At 50.0% G+C, this 15,646-nt stretch overlaps 1 protein-coding gene across 1 annotated transcript in view; it reads left to right on the forward strand.

Annotated features, from left to right (window-relative positions):
* The first annotated feature begins 11,007 nt into the window (after positions 1-11,007).
* RCAN1 (regulator of calcineurin 1) overlaps positions 11,008-15,646 on the forward strand; it is a 102,966-nt gene continuing 98,327 nt past the window's right edge. Inside the window, exon 1 of the mRNA XM_045501446.1 lies at positions 11,008-11,386. Within this exon, the coding sequence (XP_045357402.1) occupies positions 11,144-11,386 (243 nt within the window). The 5' untranslated portion in view covers positions 11,008-11,143. The remainder of the gene's footprint in view (positions 11,387-15,646) is intronic.

Here is a 15,646-nt window from a genome sequence, read left to right on the forward strand (position 1 = left end):
TCAGGTAATAAAGCAATAATTTAAGAACAGGGAAGGTATGGGGGCACCTGGGTGGCTCAGTTGGTTAAGCATCCAACTTTGGCTCAGGTCATGATCTCGCAGTCTGTGAGTTCGAGCCCCGCCTCGGGCTCTGTGCTGACAGCTCAGAGCCCAGAGCCTGCTTTGGATTCTGTGTCTCCCTCTCTCTGCCCCCGCCCCCCTGCTCATGCTCTGTCTCTCTCTGTCTCTCAAAAGAATAAACATTTAAAAAATTACCAAAAAAAAAAAATAAATAAAACAATGGGGAAGGTATGTAAAGAGAAGACAGAACAAGGAAGCCCTTGAAGATTAAGGGGCAGGGGGCAGGTCAGGGTTCACCTGGGGGTGCCCTGGGAAGGGGGATTACCAGGGAGTTTCCTCAAGGTAATGAGCAGAGTAATGTACAGAACTGTTGAATCGTTATATTGTATACCCAAAACTGATACAACCCTGTATGTTAATTACCCTTCAATTAAAAAAAAAAAAAAAAAAAAATGCTTGTTCCACAAAAAGCCAGGCAAGCACTGGCAAATGAAAGCAAGTTGGAGGAAACTGGAAACAGACCCCTTTAGGATGTTTAGCTGCCCCCTAAACTGGGGGGGGGGGGGGGGGAGGTGAAGAGATTGTCTGCAATACATCCACTGCCACCGTTACTGTGGAATAGTTCATTCTACAGGATGCATTAAAAAAATCGGGGCGCCTGGGTGGCGCAGTCGGTTAAGCGTCCGACTTCAGCCAGGTCACGATCTCGCGGTCCGGGAGTTCGAGCCCCGCGTCAGGCTCTGGGCTGATGGCTCAGAGCCTGGAGCCTGTTTCCGATTCTGTGTCTCCCTCTCTCTCTGCCCCTACCCCGTTCATGCTCTGTCTCTCTCTGTCCCAAAAATAAATAAACATTGAAAAAAAAAAATTAAAAAAAAAAAAAAAATGAGCTCCTTGGGGCGCCTGGGTGGCGCAGTCGGTTAAGCGTCCGACTTCAGCCAGGTCACAATCTCACCATCCGTGAGTTTGAGCCCCGCGTCAGGCTCTGGGCTGATGGCTCAGAGCCTGGAGCCTGTTTCCGATTCTGTGTCTCCCTCTCTCTCTGCCCCTCCCCCGTTCATGCTCTGTCTCTCTCTGTTCCAAAAATGAATAAACGTTGAAAAAAAAAAATTAAAAAAAAAAAAAAAAATGAGCTCCTGGATTGAGCCAGACTGTCTGAGGGCTACAGTATCTGCTTCCTCACCGAACGGCGTCAGTGCACGAATCATACACATCTTCGTGTACTTTGGTTCGTGTCCCCCAGCTTGCAAATTGATGGAGACTCTAAGAAGCAGTCTGATAAAATGTGCTGTTCTGTTTGGTGGAGGGATATTGCCGATCATCCATTCATACCTACGGCAGTCACTCAGTGCTTAGGGTTGGGATTCACAGATACTCACAGGAAGGGGCTAGAATTACGGAGTATTGAATACCCGTGTGCCTGGCATCACGCAGCATACAAGGAGAACCCCCACTCTTCCTGTTGCTTGCAATACAATGGGGAAGAAAGACCATGAAGTGTTGTAATGCAGTACAATCACTGTATTTGATAAAGGCGATAAAGAGAGAAACTTATAGGGGATGGCATAGGGACAGCAGATCTCATCTGAGGCAGGGGAGAAGAGGGAGGGAATTTGATGATCCTTATTTGGCTGCCTGATCCTTGGAAGTTCCCAGTGATTGACTCATCCAGGAACAGAGAAGGCTCCCAAGTCCTTGGCTCTAAGCTACCCAGCTTAGGCGATCCGCATAAGAAATGCTGTGGTCCTGAACAAAGAGACTGGAGGTAGGGATAAAGACAATGGGGTAAACTGAGCCAGTGTGATTCCGCAAGAAGCGGTGGCCTGGACAGGATGTGGTGACTGGCCGTCCGGAGTGGCAAATGGTGGGGGGGGGGGGGGGGGGGACGGGAATGTAAGTGAGAGAGAGCAGTTTACAGAACTCCCACTTTCCTGCAGATTGCAGAGTGCAAATTGAAACAGAACAGAGTGAGTGAGCTTTGATGGGAAAGATGATGACTTCCATTTTGGCCTTTTGATCTGAAGTGGTCTTTGAAAATTAGCCTGTGTTTTGGACCCCGGTAGTGGGCTGGGAAGGTGGAAGGGACAGAGCTCAGTAAAGCCCGGTGCGCCCCACAGCCAGAAATCAGTCCCAGGTCAGAGTGAGACAGTTCAGGTGGAAGGAGCTGTCCCTGATAAGAGTTTTATCCATTCTGTGTATTTGCCCTACTAGGTCAAGGTCACTCGATGGATAAGTAAAAAAACACGGGGACTCTTATTTATATTGGTTTCTATCTTTAAAAGAAAAGAAAAAGGGAGGAAGAAAGGAGGGAGGGAGGGGAGGGAGGGAGGAAGGAAGGAAGGAAGGAAGGAAGGAAGGAAGGAAGGAAGACATTACGCCCTGCTGCTTTGCCATGTGGGTTTATCCTGGAGTTCCCTCATGCTGCAAGAGCCAGACTGGCAGGTGTCACAAGGATGCTCAAGGCACCCTGAAGGGACAGCAGGAGCTCCAGGTGACATGGGGGGTGACACAGCCCCACACACCTTCTTTGCTTTCAGAATCTGGCTGTTACTGTAGATCCCAAATTTCCAATTAGAGAATTTGCAGATTATGTTACCTAGCTTTTAACCAAACTAATCCTCATGAAAACGGACAAGTGCCTTACAAAGATGCCTGATAAACAGCAGTATGAAGCTATTTCTAAGGAAGCGAGCAGAGGTGGACAGAGAGAAAGGGACGGAGCTGTCACTTCACTCCGGGTGTGACCAACTGCCAGCCAACTTGTGAAATTTGCGCTTTGTCGGTAGTTCAAATAGATTGACTTAACCTGGCCCTTCAGGGTCAAGACAACATTTACCAGTGAATGAGAAAGTAACCACTTTCTGCCAGAAACGTGTACTACGGGGAGAACGCTTTGAAAACACTTTGAAAGAAAACTTTCTATCATTAGTGATTTTATTGCCAACAAACAGCGACATCTATCAAACCTCTCGTAGCTCACACTTTAAGACTTGGAAACTCCATTTCCCACCCTGTTAAAAAGCTTCCAGGGGATTCTGTGCATTTAAAAACCCATTTGTGAAACACATAAAAATGAGTAACTTCCGACTAATTTGCAAGAACAACACAGGGACACCAAGGAGCATGGAAATTTACTAACTGCATCACAATAATAAATAGTAACAAACGCTCGCATGTTTGGGATTGGGAAATGAATATCCTGATTTAGTAAGCAGAGTGAGTACATAACACCCACCAAGTGGCCCATCAGGATTTCCCGAAAGGATGAAGCCTGGGTAATCACATCACTCACAGCAAGACATCGTTAATAAGTAATCGAGAGTTACAGAAGGATTTTGAGAAAACAAAAGATTTTTGATGGTTGATAAAGACTTTGACTTTTGGATCTTCCAAGCTGGAAAAGATGAGGGTAAAAACATAATCAACATGAGGCTCCTGGCTGCGTCGGCTGGTGGAGGGTGCGACTGTTGATTCCAGGGTCAGGAGTTCAAGCCCCACGCTGGGTGTAGAGCTTACTTAAAAAAAAATAAACATTTAGGGGCGCCTGGGTGTAGAGCTTACTTAAAAAAAATAAACATTTAGGGGCGCCTGGGTGACTCAGTCGGTTAAGCGTCCGACTTCAGCTCAGGTCATGATCTCACGGTCCATGAGTTCGAGCCCCGCGTCGGGCTCTCTGCTGACAGCTCAGAGCCTGGAGCCTGTTTCCGATTCTGTGTCTCCCTCTCTCTCTGACCCTCCCCCATTCATGCTCTGTCTCTCTCTGTCTCAAAAATAAATAAACATTAAAAAAAAAAAAAACACCCCTGAGGAAAGGCCCTGGGAGAGGTACCAGTGATGTCCTACCTCACTCCCTAAAAGGAAATCTCTCCTGTTGGAATGATGACAGTGACTTCAGCTAGATCTCGGGACAGGCTAGCGGAAAGCACACAGGCGCCTTCCAAGGATGGGCTGTCCGTAGACTGAAGGGTGAGGGGCGACTAGTCATCAATGTCTCATCCATCCTGCAATCTGAAGAGAAGCGCTCACTGGTCTGTAGACCCTGTTGGTTGGCAATCTTCTTGGGAGCTTCCCAGGCATGATCTGAAACCCACCCCCATATGCAGAGGGAGGGGAGAGACCAAAGAAAGACGCGGGCCACTCCAGGCTGGTAGGTGGCAGGTTTAATAGGCAACGGAATTTAGACACGAAGCTTGTCTTGGGGGCAGCAAGAAAAATGGATCCCCGCACCTGCCCACCAAATCTTGGAAGCCGATAAAGAGGCCCTAACCAGCTTCAGTCATGTGTACTGCATAGGTGTCCTCAACACCGCATCACCATCTCAAGGTCGTGTCCTTGGAGCAGTCTCTGAGAGCAGGAAAGGCAAGGGGAACCCACATTCCAAGGAGAGGGGAGGAAATGAGGAACCTCTGAGTGCCTGGGGCCAGCTCACAAGTCAGTGGGCAATTATATCTTTTCAGTGACCTTCCCTAACTGGTGCAGAACACCACCACCACCCCCCCCCCACCCCCGTGTTCATTCCCTAGAAGCTCGCCAGAGGGGATCATCCTGTCATCCTACTGTTAAAAGACTTTAACACAGAAGAGAGAAGGGGGTCTTCAAGTGGGAGACCCAAGACCAGGAGTGTAATTATAATCGTCCATTCTGAGCCTCTCCTCTGTGCCGGGCAGATGGCTTTTTAACCATGGTGATGGGTTCCTTCTTTGAGTTTACCCTATAGCATAGAAGCCTTATTTGCCTCTAATAGCCCAGCAGTGCCTGGTGTATTAAATAATAGCTTAGTGCTTACGCAACATTTACATGTGGGTCATAAATAAATATAAAACGTAGATGTGTGATGATAAATACTAAGGAGCAAAAAATAAAGCAAGGAAGAGGGATTGGATGTGTGTGTGTGTGTGTGTGTGTGTGTGTGTGTGCTCGTGCACACGTGGAAAAGGATTTCAGCTAGGTTGGCCAGGAAAGACCATGAGTAAAAACCTGAGAAAGGGAGAGAGTGCCATGCTCACTTCTAGGAGAGAGCATTCCGGGCAGAGGAGCAAATGCAACGGTCCTGAGGCAGCAGCTGCCATAGCCTGTTGAATAGTTCCCCAAGACTAGCTCCCCAAGACTTCTGTCAGGAAGCTGTTTACATCACCTTTCTACACAGGAGGATTTGGAGAGTGGGAGAGGGCGAGTGATTCCCCCAAGGCCACAGTGATAGAAGGGACAGAAATGAAACATAGACCGCACGTCCCTGGCTTGTGAAGCCACGCAGGAGATTGTGTGATACTATGACAGGACTCGTGATTTGAGCTCAATGCAAAGGAAGACATTTTGAAAAATGAGTGCACACTGCAAATACGTGGCTGCCAGTTCCAGAAGTGGATACCCCTCTTCCTCTGCACCCATCCTCGATCCCTGATGGCCTCAAGATGGCCCAAAGTGACAGCCTGGCTTCTGGATAGCCATTGAAGTCCGGTTTCTAGGACCTTCCTGCAGCTTGCCTGCATGGCTGCCCTTAGCTACCACAAGGCACCTATATCCTTAGTTCAAATTCTCTCCTGTTTAAACTGGCCCTGGAGGGGCGCCTGGGTGGCTCAGTCAGTTAAGCGGCCGACTTCGGCTCGGGTCATGATCTCGCGGTCCGTGAGTTCAAGCCCCGCGTCGGGCTCTGTGCTGACAGCTCGGAGCCTGGAGCCTGTTTCAGATTCTGTGTCTCCCTCTCTCTGACCCTCCCCCGTTCATGCTCTGTCTCTCTCTGTCTCAAAAATAAAAATAAAACGTTAAAAAAAAATAAAATGAAAAAAAAAAATAAACTGGCCCTGGATGTCTCAGTTACTTGCAACCAGAAGAATCCTGACTCAGGTAAAACCACACAAGGGAGGGGCGCCTGGGTGGTTCAGTCGGTTAAGCATCTGACTTTGGCTCAGATGATGATCTCATGGTTTATGAGTTCGAGCCCCACATCAGTCTCTGTGCTGACAGCTCAGAGCCTGGAGCCTGCTTCAGATTCTGTGTCTCCCTCTCCCCGCCCTCCCGCCCCCACCACGTGTGCTCTGTCTCTCTCTCAAAAATAAATAAACATAAAAAATTTAAACACACACACACACACACACACACACACACACACACACACAGGTGTCAGCTACCCTGAAAAGAGAAGTTAGAATGATGTGGAAACCAGGGAATTTTCTAAACCTGGAAAGGCAAAGGAACCAAATTCCAATATCTCTCTTAAAACCTGGTTTATAACTCTAGCTTTCTGGTTTAAGAAGCATCAGAAGATCATAAAAAACGATAGGGATTTTTTTTTAAGACAATAGGGATTTTAAGAGTAGATTTTAAGGGGCACCTGGGTGGCTCAGTCCGTTAGGCGTCCGACCTGGGTTCAGGTCATGACCTCACAGTTCGTGGGTTCAAGCCTCATGTCGATCTCTATGCTGACAGCTCAGAGCCTGGAGCCTGCTTCAGATTCTGTGTCTCCCTCTCTCTCTGCCTCTCCCCTGCTCGCAATCTATCTCGCTCTCTTTCAAAAATAAATAAGCATTAAAAAAAAAAAAAGAGTGGATTTTAGAATGAAACTTGATTAGGCTTGATCAGGGCAAAACGTTCCTTTCCCCAAAAATCAAAAACAAAACAACAACGAAGCAGCATATATTTTTATTTGTTTTATGGGGGGGGGGAGGGTAACAAAACAGAAATTTTCGAATGAGTTATTTAAGGGATTTACTCCTCTGAGCACTCTTTGGAAGAGTTCATTCTTTGTGACAGCAAACACTCAGAAAGTCAGCTATTTGCCTTCTCTCTTAAATAAAATGTTTAAATGTCCGTAACGTCTCAAGAGTGTGCAGAAATGCCACTGGTTCATTTAAGAGGCATTCAGCGGGAGCCTACTGCACGCAGCCCCCTCTCATTTCCAGAACAGAATAGAAAGCAATCAAAAGTGTCACACAGTGAAATTTTCCCACCTGGCAAAGAATAGGCTGTCATCTCCGCGCACAGGGATGTTTGCAGAACTGGGCTGCGTTAACTGTAAGAGACAGATGCTAAGAACAAAAATAACCAAACATGGCTTTCTGAGCGCCTCTTCTTTATAGTCGGTGATGACAATGGCTGACACGAAGGAAGGGTTAGGGGACGAGAACGAACAGGAAACGGTAGGATATATTAATGAGAATTTTTGTCCCCTCCCTCATTTGAAAAAAAGAATCTCCGAGAGCAGCTCTTCATGCTCGTTGCTTCCTTTCCCTTCGGGGTATCCGAGGATCTGGATCAAATCTGCTTTCGCGAGCCAGGGAGAAGGGAAGGCTCTCTATCAGATGCCCCACCAGAGAGCAGGGATAGGTGTTCGATTCCGTTGCCACAGTTAGAAAAAGAGAGACAGGTAAGAGTTCCTAGGCACACTTTTGGAATTTTGTACATGTGGGATGGTAGGCCAGCGCTTAAGAGATTGCCCCCGAGTTTGATTGACCTCACCCCTAAAAATGTCTGCAGACTTAAGCAGTGTGTTTTGCTTAGTTTCCACCTGTGCTGTGGACAGCACACTTTCCCTGTTTTTTGCCTCCTTGGGAGAGGCCACTGATCATTAGCATTGGTGTCCGCGAAAGGAGAAGACACAGGAGTCTGCCTTTTTGAAATTTATAAGGCATGACCAAGATGGCAGTTACTGTCAAAGTTTATTTCCTTTTTTTATTTAATTATTTTTTATGTTTATTTTTGACAGAGAGACAGAGACAGAGACAGAGCATGAGCAGGGGAGGGGCAGAGGGAGAGGGAGACACAGAATCCAAAGCAGGCTCCAGGCTCTGAGCTGTCGGCACAGAGGCGGGCGTGGGGCTCGAACTCACGAACTGCGATATCATGACCTGAGCTGAAGTCCGACGCTTAACCCACTGAGCCACCCAGGTGCCCCTAAAAGCTTATTTTCTAAGTAGAAGAAAGAATCTGACATTTTATTACGACGTGTGCTGCCTGCAATAGGGCAGGAACCCCGCGCATGCAGCTAGATACGGAAGGTGTGATCTTAATGCCCTTCATCGAGAGAGTCTGTCTATCTCTCAAGCATCACGGCCAGGGCTGGCCCGGAGTATCTGAGAGTGTGCCCTTAGGATTGTCACCCTGCCTCCCAATTTGAATCACAAGCACCTTCTACCTTTGCTCTCAAATTCCTACCTCTCCCACCGCTTCATTTCTTCTCCTCTCCTTTTCCTCTGCTCTCTTTTCCCTCTCCTCTCCTTCTCCCCACTGTTTTTCTTTGGTTCCTTCCCCTTTTTCTGTGTCCTAGAGTCCCAAGGGGCGGAGGCAGCGCAGGATGAGAGCCGGGCCTCTGTTCTGCTTTGCCATTGCTGCCTGTTTGCTCCTGGGAAGGTCATTCAATCCCTCTGAGCCTCAGTTCTTTTTTTAAAAATTTTTTTTTTCAACGTTTATTCATTTTTGGGACAGAGAGAGACAGAGCATGAACGGGGGAGGGGCAGACAGAGAGGGAGATGCAGAATCAGAAACAGGCTCCAGGCTCTGAGCCATCAGCCCAGAGCCTGATGCGGGGCTCGAACCCACGGACCGCGAGATCGTGACCTGGCTGAAGTCGGACGCCTAACCAACTGCGCCACCCAGGCGCCCCAACTGAGCCTCAGTTCTAAGAATCGGAAGTAATAACACCTGTTTGTGGGGATTATGTCAGCTGGTTTATGGGTACACCCATTAATTAAAAGCTGCCTAAATGAAATCGGTATTATTATTGGAATCGCACAGACAACCAGGAGAAAATGTCACCACCTTTACTTTGCTGCTTGGAGAGGGAGACGGTGGTGGGAATCCAAAGTCACTGAAGGAATACGTGACTTTGTCTGTTGAGTCTTAGAAATGACTGACTCCTTTCCAAAGTCAATTACAGGTAACTTTGTCTTTCTCACTTGCGTGAGGTTGAACTCCTGCTTTTCTCTCTTAGCTCAGCACCTGGCCCGCTCTGGGTACATTTCAGGTTTCTTTTTCTTAGCGTGCTTTCCCCTCCTACGCATTGCATTGTCCGCAGGCCCCCTCTGCCTGCTCTAAGTGGCTTAGGGTTAGGCCAGGATTCAAAGAGCATCCCGTCCTAAGGGTGATGACAACTTGGACCCACCCAGCAACCGTTTGGCTGGGTGTTGTTTTTCCAAAACTGGTGCCTCATCCCCTTTGTCATCCTTTTCAGAATGTCTGGCCAAGTTCACACAGTTTTCGACTCTGCAATGTCACCCACTCTGCCACGATCCATCTAACCCCTTGTGACCTTTATCACATCCTCTTTTCTGTACATTTTAGCTTTATGGAGATATAATTCACACACCATAAAATCCACTCTTGAAAATACAATTCACTGGCTTTTAGTATATTCACGGAGCTGTGCAAACATCACCACGTTCCAGTTTTATTTTTCTTCACGCACGCCCCCCCCCCAAAAAAAATACCCTGTAGCACTTGCTGTGTCTTCTCTCCTCCCCCAGCCCCTGACCACCACTCATTTCCTTTCGGTCTCTATGGATTTGCCTCTCTTGCACATTTCATATAAACGGAATCAAACAGCATGCGGCTTTTTGTGACTGGCTTCTTTCACTTAGCATAATGTTTTCAAGGTTCATCATGTTGTAGTATGTATCAGAACTTCACCCCTTTTTGTGGTTAAATAATATTCCATTACATGGCTATCCGTCTCCCTTACCCATTCATCTGTTGACGAATGAACATTTGGGGTTATTTCCACTTTGGGGCTATTTTTAATAATGACGCTAGGAACCTTTGGATGTTGGTTTTGTGTGGACATGTTTTCATTTCTGTGGGGTTATACCTAGGAAAGGAATTGCTGAGTCCTGCAGTAACTGTGTTGAACTTTCTGAGGAACTTTCAAGCTGTCTTTCCAAAGTGGCTGCACCATTTTACATTCCCACCAGCAGTATAGGATGGCTCCTAGATTTCTCGAATCCCGTATCACATTGTATTTTATGAATTATCTCTGCATGCGTATTACTTACTCCCCTTGGATTTAAGCTCCTCCTGACCACAAAACGTCCGTAAGATTGTCACAATGGCAACCCGGTCTAATTTCACACCTTCCAAAGAACTCTACACTTGAACAGAGTTACCAAGTATGGGGCCCTTACTGGATTCTTACCATATATGACTTCATTTTACAGATGAGGAAACTGAAATTCAGGTTACTCCTCCAAGGAATTAACAGCAAAGCTGATATTCAGACCCAAGTTTTGACTGTCCCACGTGGTCTTTCACGGTGAAAAAAAATCTACCTATTTTGCAGGGGGAAAAAGAGAGTCTTATTTGAGAATTCGTGCTTTCCCTCTATAAACTCCCCAAAGGTAGGGCGCAATGTTTTGCTTCTTTCATTATCTCCTCTTGTGCATAGCACAAAGGGGTAACTCAAAAATTTACTTCTGATTACATAAACTTTGAACAATGATATTATGACTAATAAGCTGAAATGTAACAGTAAGGTATTGTCGTCATGGTCTAGTTCAATCCTCCCCGCGACTATATGTGATAATATACGGTAAGCATCTAACCACTTGCCAATGCCCTCGGAGCCACAGCCACAACTGAATCTCGCTTAAATCCCCCAAAGTTGGCCTTTGTGCCTCAAAGCGTCACCGCCTGGGAACCAGTAGAAGCGCTGCCTCTCCAGCTACCATCCCGGCGCCCAAGAGGCAGCCTTGCCCCTTTCAGCTGACACCAGTTGGCTGCGAAGCGGCACTGGTCGATGAGGCCCGTGCCCCTAACCAGCATGGCCACCGTAAGGCTTCGGGGTGAGGGCGGCCGAATGAGGATCACGTGAGGAGAATCCCGTCCCTTTATTGGCTTTCTCTCCTGGGAGGGCGGGATACAATCACCCAGCGGGGGGCCGGTCTTAAAGGGCCCCGCGGCTGTGTCCTTCCCGAGCTCCGCCCCCGGGGCTGGGCGGGGCCGGCGCGCGGAGGCCGCGTCCGGGGGAGCCGTGGTGACCGCCACCGGCTGAGACGAGAGCCCGAGGGGGTTAACCGCCGAGTCGGCGCGCGAGACAGCGCGAGGGGCGCGCGCACGAGCCCGGCTCAGCCGACGGGAGCGCGCGGGCTCGGGCGCGGGGATGGAGGACGCCGTGGCCGGGCCCCGGCTCCGGGCGGCGGCCGAGGCGGCCGAGGCGCGAGCGCAGCCGGGGGTGACGCTGCGGCCCTTCGCGCAGTTCTCGGGGGCGGCCGAGGCCGACGAGGGCGGCGGCGACTGGAGCTTCATCGACTGCGAGATGGAAGAGGTGGACCTGCAGGACCTGCCCAGCGCCACCATCGCCTGCCACCTGGACCCGCGCGTGTTCGTGGACGGCCTGTGCCGGGTGAGGGCCGGGCCGGGCGGGCCGTCGGGTGGAGGGCGGACACTTGTTGCCCGGAGGAGGCGGCGCGGGTCGCGGCGCCCAGGTCCCGGCCGGCCCGGGGCAGCCTCTCCAGCCCGGGCCACCGGCGGGGCCGGGAGGCGACCCTCGGGGACGTGGCGATGCCCCCGGCCGCCCTGCCGCGGTCCACTCACGGCCCGGTGGGGCGGGGGCGCGCTCCCGGAGGGTCCCGGGTCCCTGAGCACCTGCCGGGCCGCGCGCGCAACCCGCAGGGGGGCTTTCAGCGCCTCGCCTTTGACGGTGGCCGGTCACCACCTCGCAGACAAGCTCCTGCCCCCGGGTGTCCACTCGGGTGGGGAGAGTAGGGGTTGGGGGGAGCGAAGTAAGAGACAATCTCGGGATGAATTAGCACCCGGCGTGTCCGGGAGCTCGCAGGGCCACCCCTGGGGCATGTAAGGTAGCTCGGCGGCACTTACTTCTTTGGGGAAGGGGCTCCCCTCATTCATCGGGAGGAGGAAACAGACGTGGAGCGGCGACGTGACTCACTGTTCATAAATAGGACAGCGTCTCTGCATTCTCAATCTGCACTCTTGGAAGAAAAACCAATGTTTGGGTGAGGATCTGTGGTTGCTCATTATCCTGTGGCTGGCCAGTTTCGGTCGAATGGTGTTGAGGGGAAGGGACCCATTCTCTAGGCCTTTAGAACAGTCGGGAATCTTGCTCTCTGAAGGGGTGACTTGCCACCGTTGGGACACGCTATACATGGGGAGTTGATTTTTTTTTTTAATCCACCCAGTTTAGAAATTTAGGAGGGTGAGGGGGCAGGTATGAGTAATCAATGGTGGTGGCAGGGAGGAGGAATTTCTTTCCAATCTACAATTAGTGTGCAGAATAGGATTTGGACAACGCAGGCGTTGCAGAATAAAGCCTGTCTTTAAGAGATATGCCTCAGGAGGAGAGCAGCTGTCAAGAAAAAGCGATGCTTTCCATGCTTGGCTCTGGGTCTGCGTATACTGTCTATGAACTTGTAGTAGGAGGCTGTTGCCAAGAGGTACGCCACTGTGGAACCGACAATGGTGTGCTGGAGTCCCATTTATTTGTAATTTATGTGCCCATCCACTTTCAGAAAGGATTTACAAGGGCCGTGTGCTTAGGCAACTTCCTGTGCATGCTTGCTAAAGCAACAGTTGTCTTAAGTGCGGGGTCCCGCTCGTCTTACTCTAAAACCTTTTCTCTTCCCGCGGCCAAGGTCTAACTAGCATTTCAGGTCTCTTTCCCGCGGGTCCGAGGCTGTCCTTCTGATGGAGCCAGGTCAGGTCATGTAAGACTTCGTTTATTTGCTTGGGTGTCTAGCAATTCGTAGTTTTCCAGTTTTCCCAGTAAGTGTGGGGGGCATTCCTGAGATTGCTTGGTATGAAATTTGGTCCACTTTGCTAGCTATTCGTTTATAACAAATGTTGGCAACTCTGCTTGGGCCAGGCGCTATTCTGGGCTCTGAGGGCACAGCAGTGAATGGAACAGCAAGTCTGCCTTTCGGGGCTGACCTTTTTGTGGGCGGCAACAGACAGTGAACAAATATTAAATATGTCACGAGGTGACAGTGCTATAGGAAAAAGTAGGAAGGAGGAGATAGGGGAGGAAGGAGTGGAGGTCTGGGAGGGGAGGGAGATTGATGTTTTAGGAATGATGATCGGGGAGGAGCTTACTAAGAAGGGGATATTTTGAATGGGCACTGGGCTACCATTCATTCCTTCATTTATTCTTTTGCGGTTTATCGAATGCTTACTACGTTCCAGGCACTGTTTTGGGCCCAGTGAGTAGAGGGGCAAACACAGTGAGCTTCCTGCTGATGTTCTAGTGGTCGAAGGAGGGGTTAGGTACCAGAGGAATATAAGGGAACAAGGTCATTTCAGATAGTATGAAGTGCCATGGAGAAAGTAACATAGGATTATAGGCTAGAGAGCCACCCGGGGGAGGATGGGGGCTGAGTCAGAATCAGTCCTCACGGGAGCACTGTGGTGGTTGAAGGGGTTTTAGTGAAGACCTGATTAATCGCAGCAGGACTAAGAGAGTCCACTGGGGGGGGGGGGTATCGAGGGGAGGAAGTGGCATATTGCTGGAGCCTGGGGAGAGCAGCGGCCCAGCGGGAGAGGCAGATGTGAAGGGATGGAATTGAGATGCTGTGGCAGGGACTGGCAGGGAGGAAATACCCCCGCTTGCCCTGGCTTTCTGATCTCCTTGGCTGAAGCCAGCTGGCAGCCAGGAGGCAGGGGGGCCCCGAACAATACAGTCCCATAGGTGGGCTCAGCCTTCCAGAGCCCGGAGAAGGGGAGAGAGGGCAGAGAAGGGCCCTGGGGACGATGCAGGCAAAGAGGACGTGCAGAGAGGAGTCAGCATGGGGCCACTTTAGATGGAGGGGCCCTGGAAGGTATCTCTGCACAGCTTGGACTGGGCTGGCAGGAGGAAGCTCCCGGTGCAGACTTCGCGTGGCTGGCCTCCAGGCAGAGGGAACAGCCAATACAGAAGTTCCAAGGCAGTGGTGAACTGACTGAGTTCAGAAGGCGCAAAGGGGCCCTCGTGGCCGAGTGGGAGATGGTAGGGGGAGACTGAGGTTCGACACAGCAGTGGGAATGGTTCCATGAGGGGCCTTGGTGGCCATGGGAGGGATTCAGATGTTATTCTAACAGCCAAGCTGAGTGGAGAAGGTCTCTTGGACAAGGAGAGTGGGGGGTCAAGAGAGGAAGCAAGGAGACCCCCTAGGCGGCTCTTGACTTTCCTTGTCCCAGGGAGCTTTGGAAGTGTTTGGACTCTGATGGGGTGTTGGAGATGGACCAAAGGACAGAGCCTCGGTTTGAGTCTGTCAGAATGGGGGTGGGGGAGCTTTATGAGCTTTGGTTGTGCATCCATAGGGTCCTGTAAGATGTCAAACAATTGGCGAAGACACAAAATTCACCGGGCTAGTCAGAGGCTCGGAGGGCAAATAGTTCTGCCAACCGAGGCGGTGAGAGCAGAAATCCCCGTGTGGCCTTTGGTGAGCCTTCCAGTAAAAAGAGATTTCTCCTTTAGCTGAAACCATCCCTCTAGGTGGGAAGGTGTGGCTTCTGACAGCCTTATTAGTTTAAAGGCTTTTCTCTCTCCCATCGGGCCAGATCACCCAAAGGTGGTGTAATGAAAATGTCCTTCTCCATCAGGTCAGCGTGGTCTGACCCCTAGTGGGCATGCCGCTAACTGCATCGCTGACAGAAGTCGCAGGGCCAGCAGGGGGTAGGGTGTCTGGTGGTCCCCTCTCATTCATCAGCCTCTTAGAAGGCCACCTGGATGAGTGATGGTGGCTTAGCTTGTTAGGGGACGCTAGAACAAAATGCCACAGACTGAGTGGCTTATAAGTAACAGACATGGGGGGCCCGGGTGGCTCAGTCAGTTAAGCGTCCTACTTCAGCTCAGGTCACGATCTCGCAGTTCAGGAGTTCGAGCCCCGCGTCGCCCTCTGTGCTGACAACTCAGCCTGGAGCCTCTTCAGATTCTGTGTCTCCTTCTTTCTCTGCCCCTCCCCCGTTCGCAGCCTGTCTCTCTCTCTCTCTCTCTCTCTCAAAAATAAAATAAACATAAAAAATTAAAAAATTAAATAAAATAAATAAACAACAGACATTTATTCCTCACCATTCCAGAGGCCAGCACGGGTGGCAGCCCTCTTCTGGAATGCGGACTTCTCGCTGTGTCCTGAAGCCATGGCAGGGATGGGGAGCTGGGGCGGGGGGCTCTTTCATCAGGGCACTGGTCCCAGCCAGAGGGCTCCATCCTCAACCTAAATACCCCCTAAAGTCCTCATCTGCTAATACCATCACCTTCAGGGGTTAAGATGTCGGCATGCAAAATTGGGGGGACCACAAACACCCAGACCATGGCAGACGGTGGGAAGGAAAAGGGCTGTGCCAGACTGTTCACCCAGGCTCGTATCATTCTCTTAGTCCCGAAAGGAAGAAATCGACCTGAGGCACCAATTCCTTTGGGAATGTATGTCAGAGGTCATTTTCTAGCCCTAACAGTTAGGTCTGATAGGTGAAATTTGTTTCTATTAGCTGGGTCATCATCGATGCTGTGAATAATTTATAATGAACGTGTTCATTAAATGCTTATCTAACACCTAACTGAAGCTGTATGGTCATTAATTTCAAGTAATATTACCAGAGATTTGCACCATTACAAACGAATGAAGACTTTTATTAAAATAAAATTAGTTCCTGTTGTACAAATATTAACGTA

Source organism: Leopardus geoffroyi, chromosome C2 (assembly GCF_018350155.1).
Source record: "Leopardus geoffroyi isolate Oge1 chromosome C2, O.geoffroyi_Oge1_pat1.0, whole genome shotgun sequence".
Classification (NCBI taxonomy): domain Eukaryota; kingdom Metazoa; phylum Chordata; class Mammalia; order Carnivora; family Felidae; genus Leopardus; species Leopardus geoffroyi.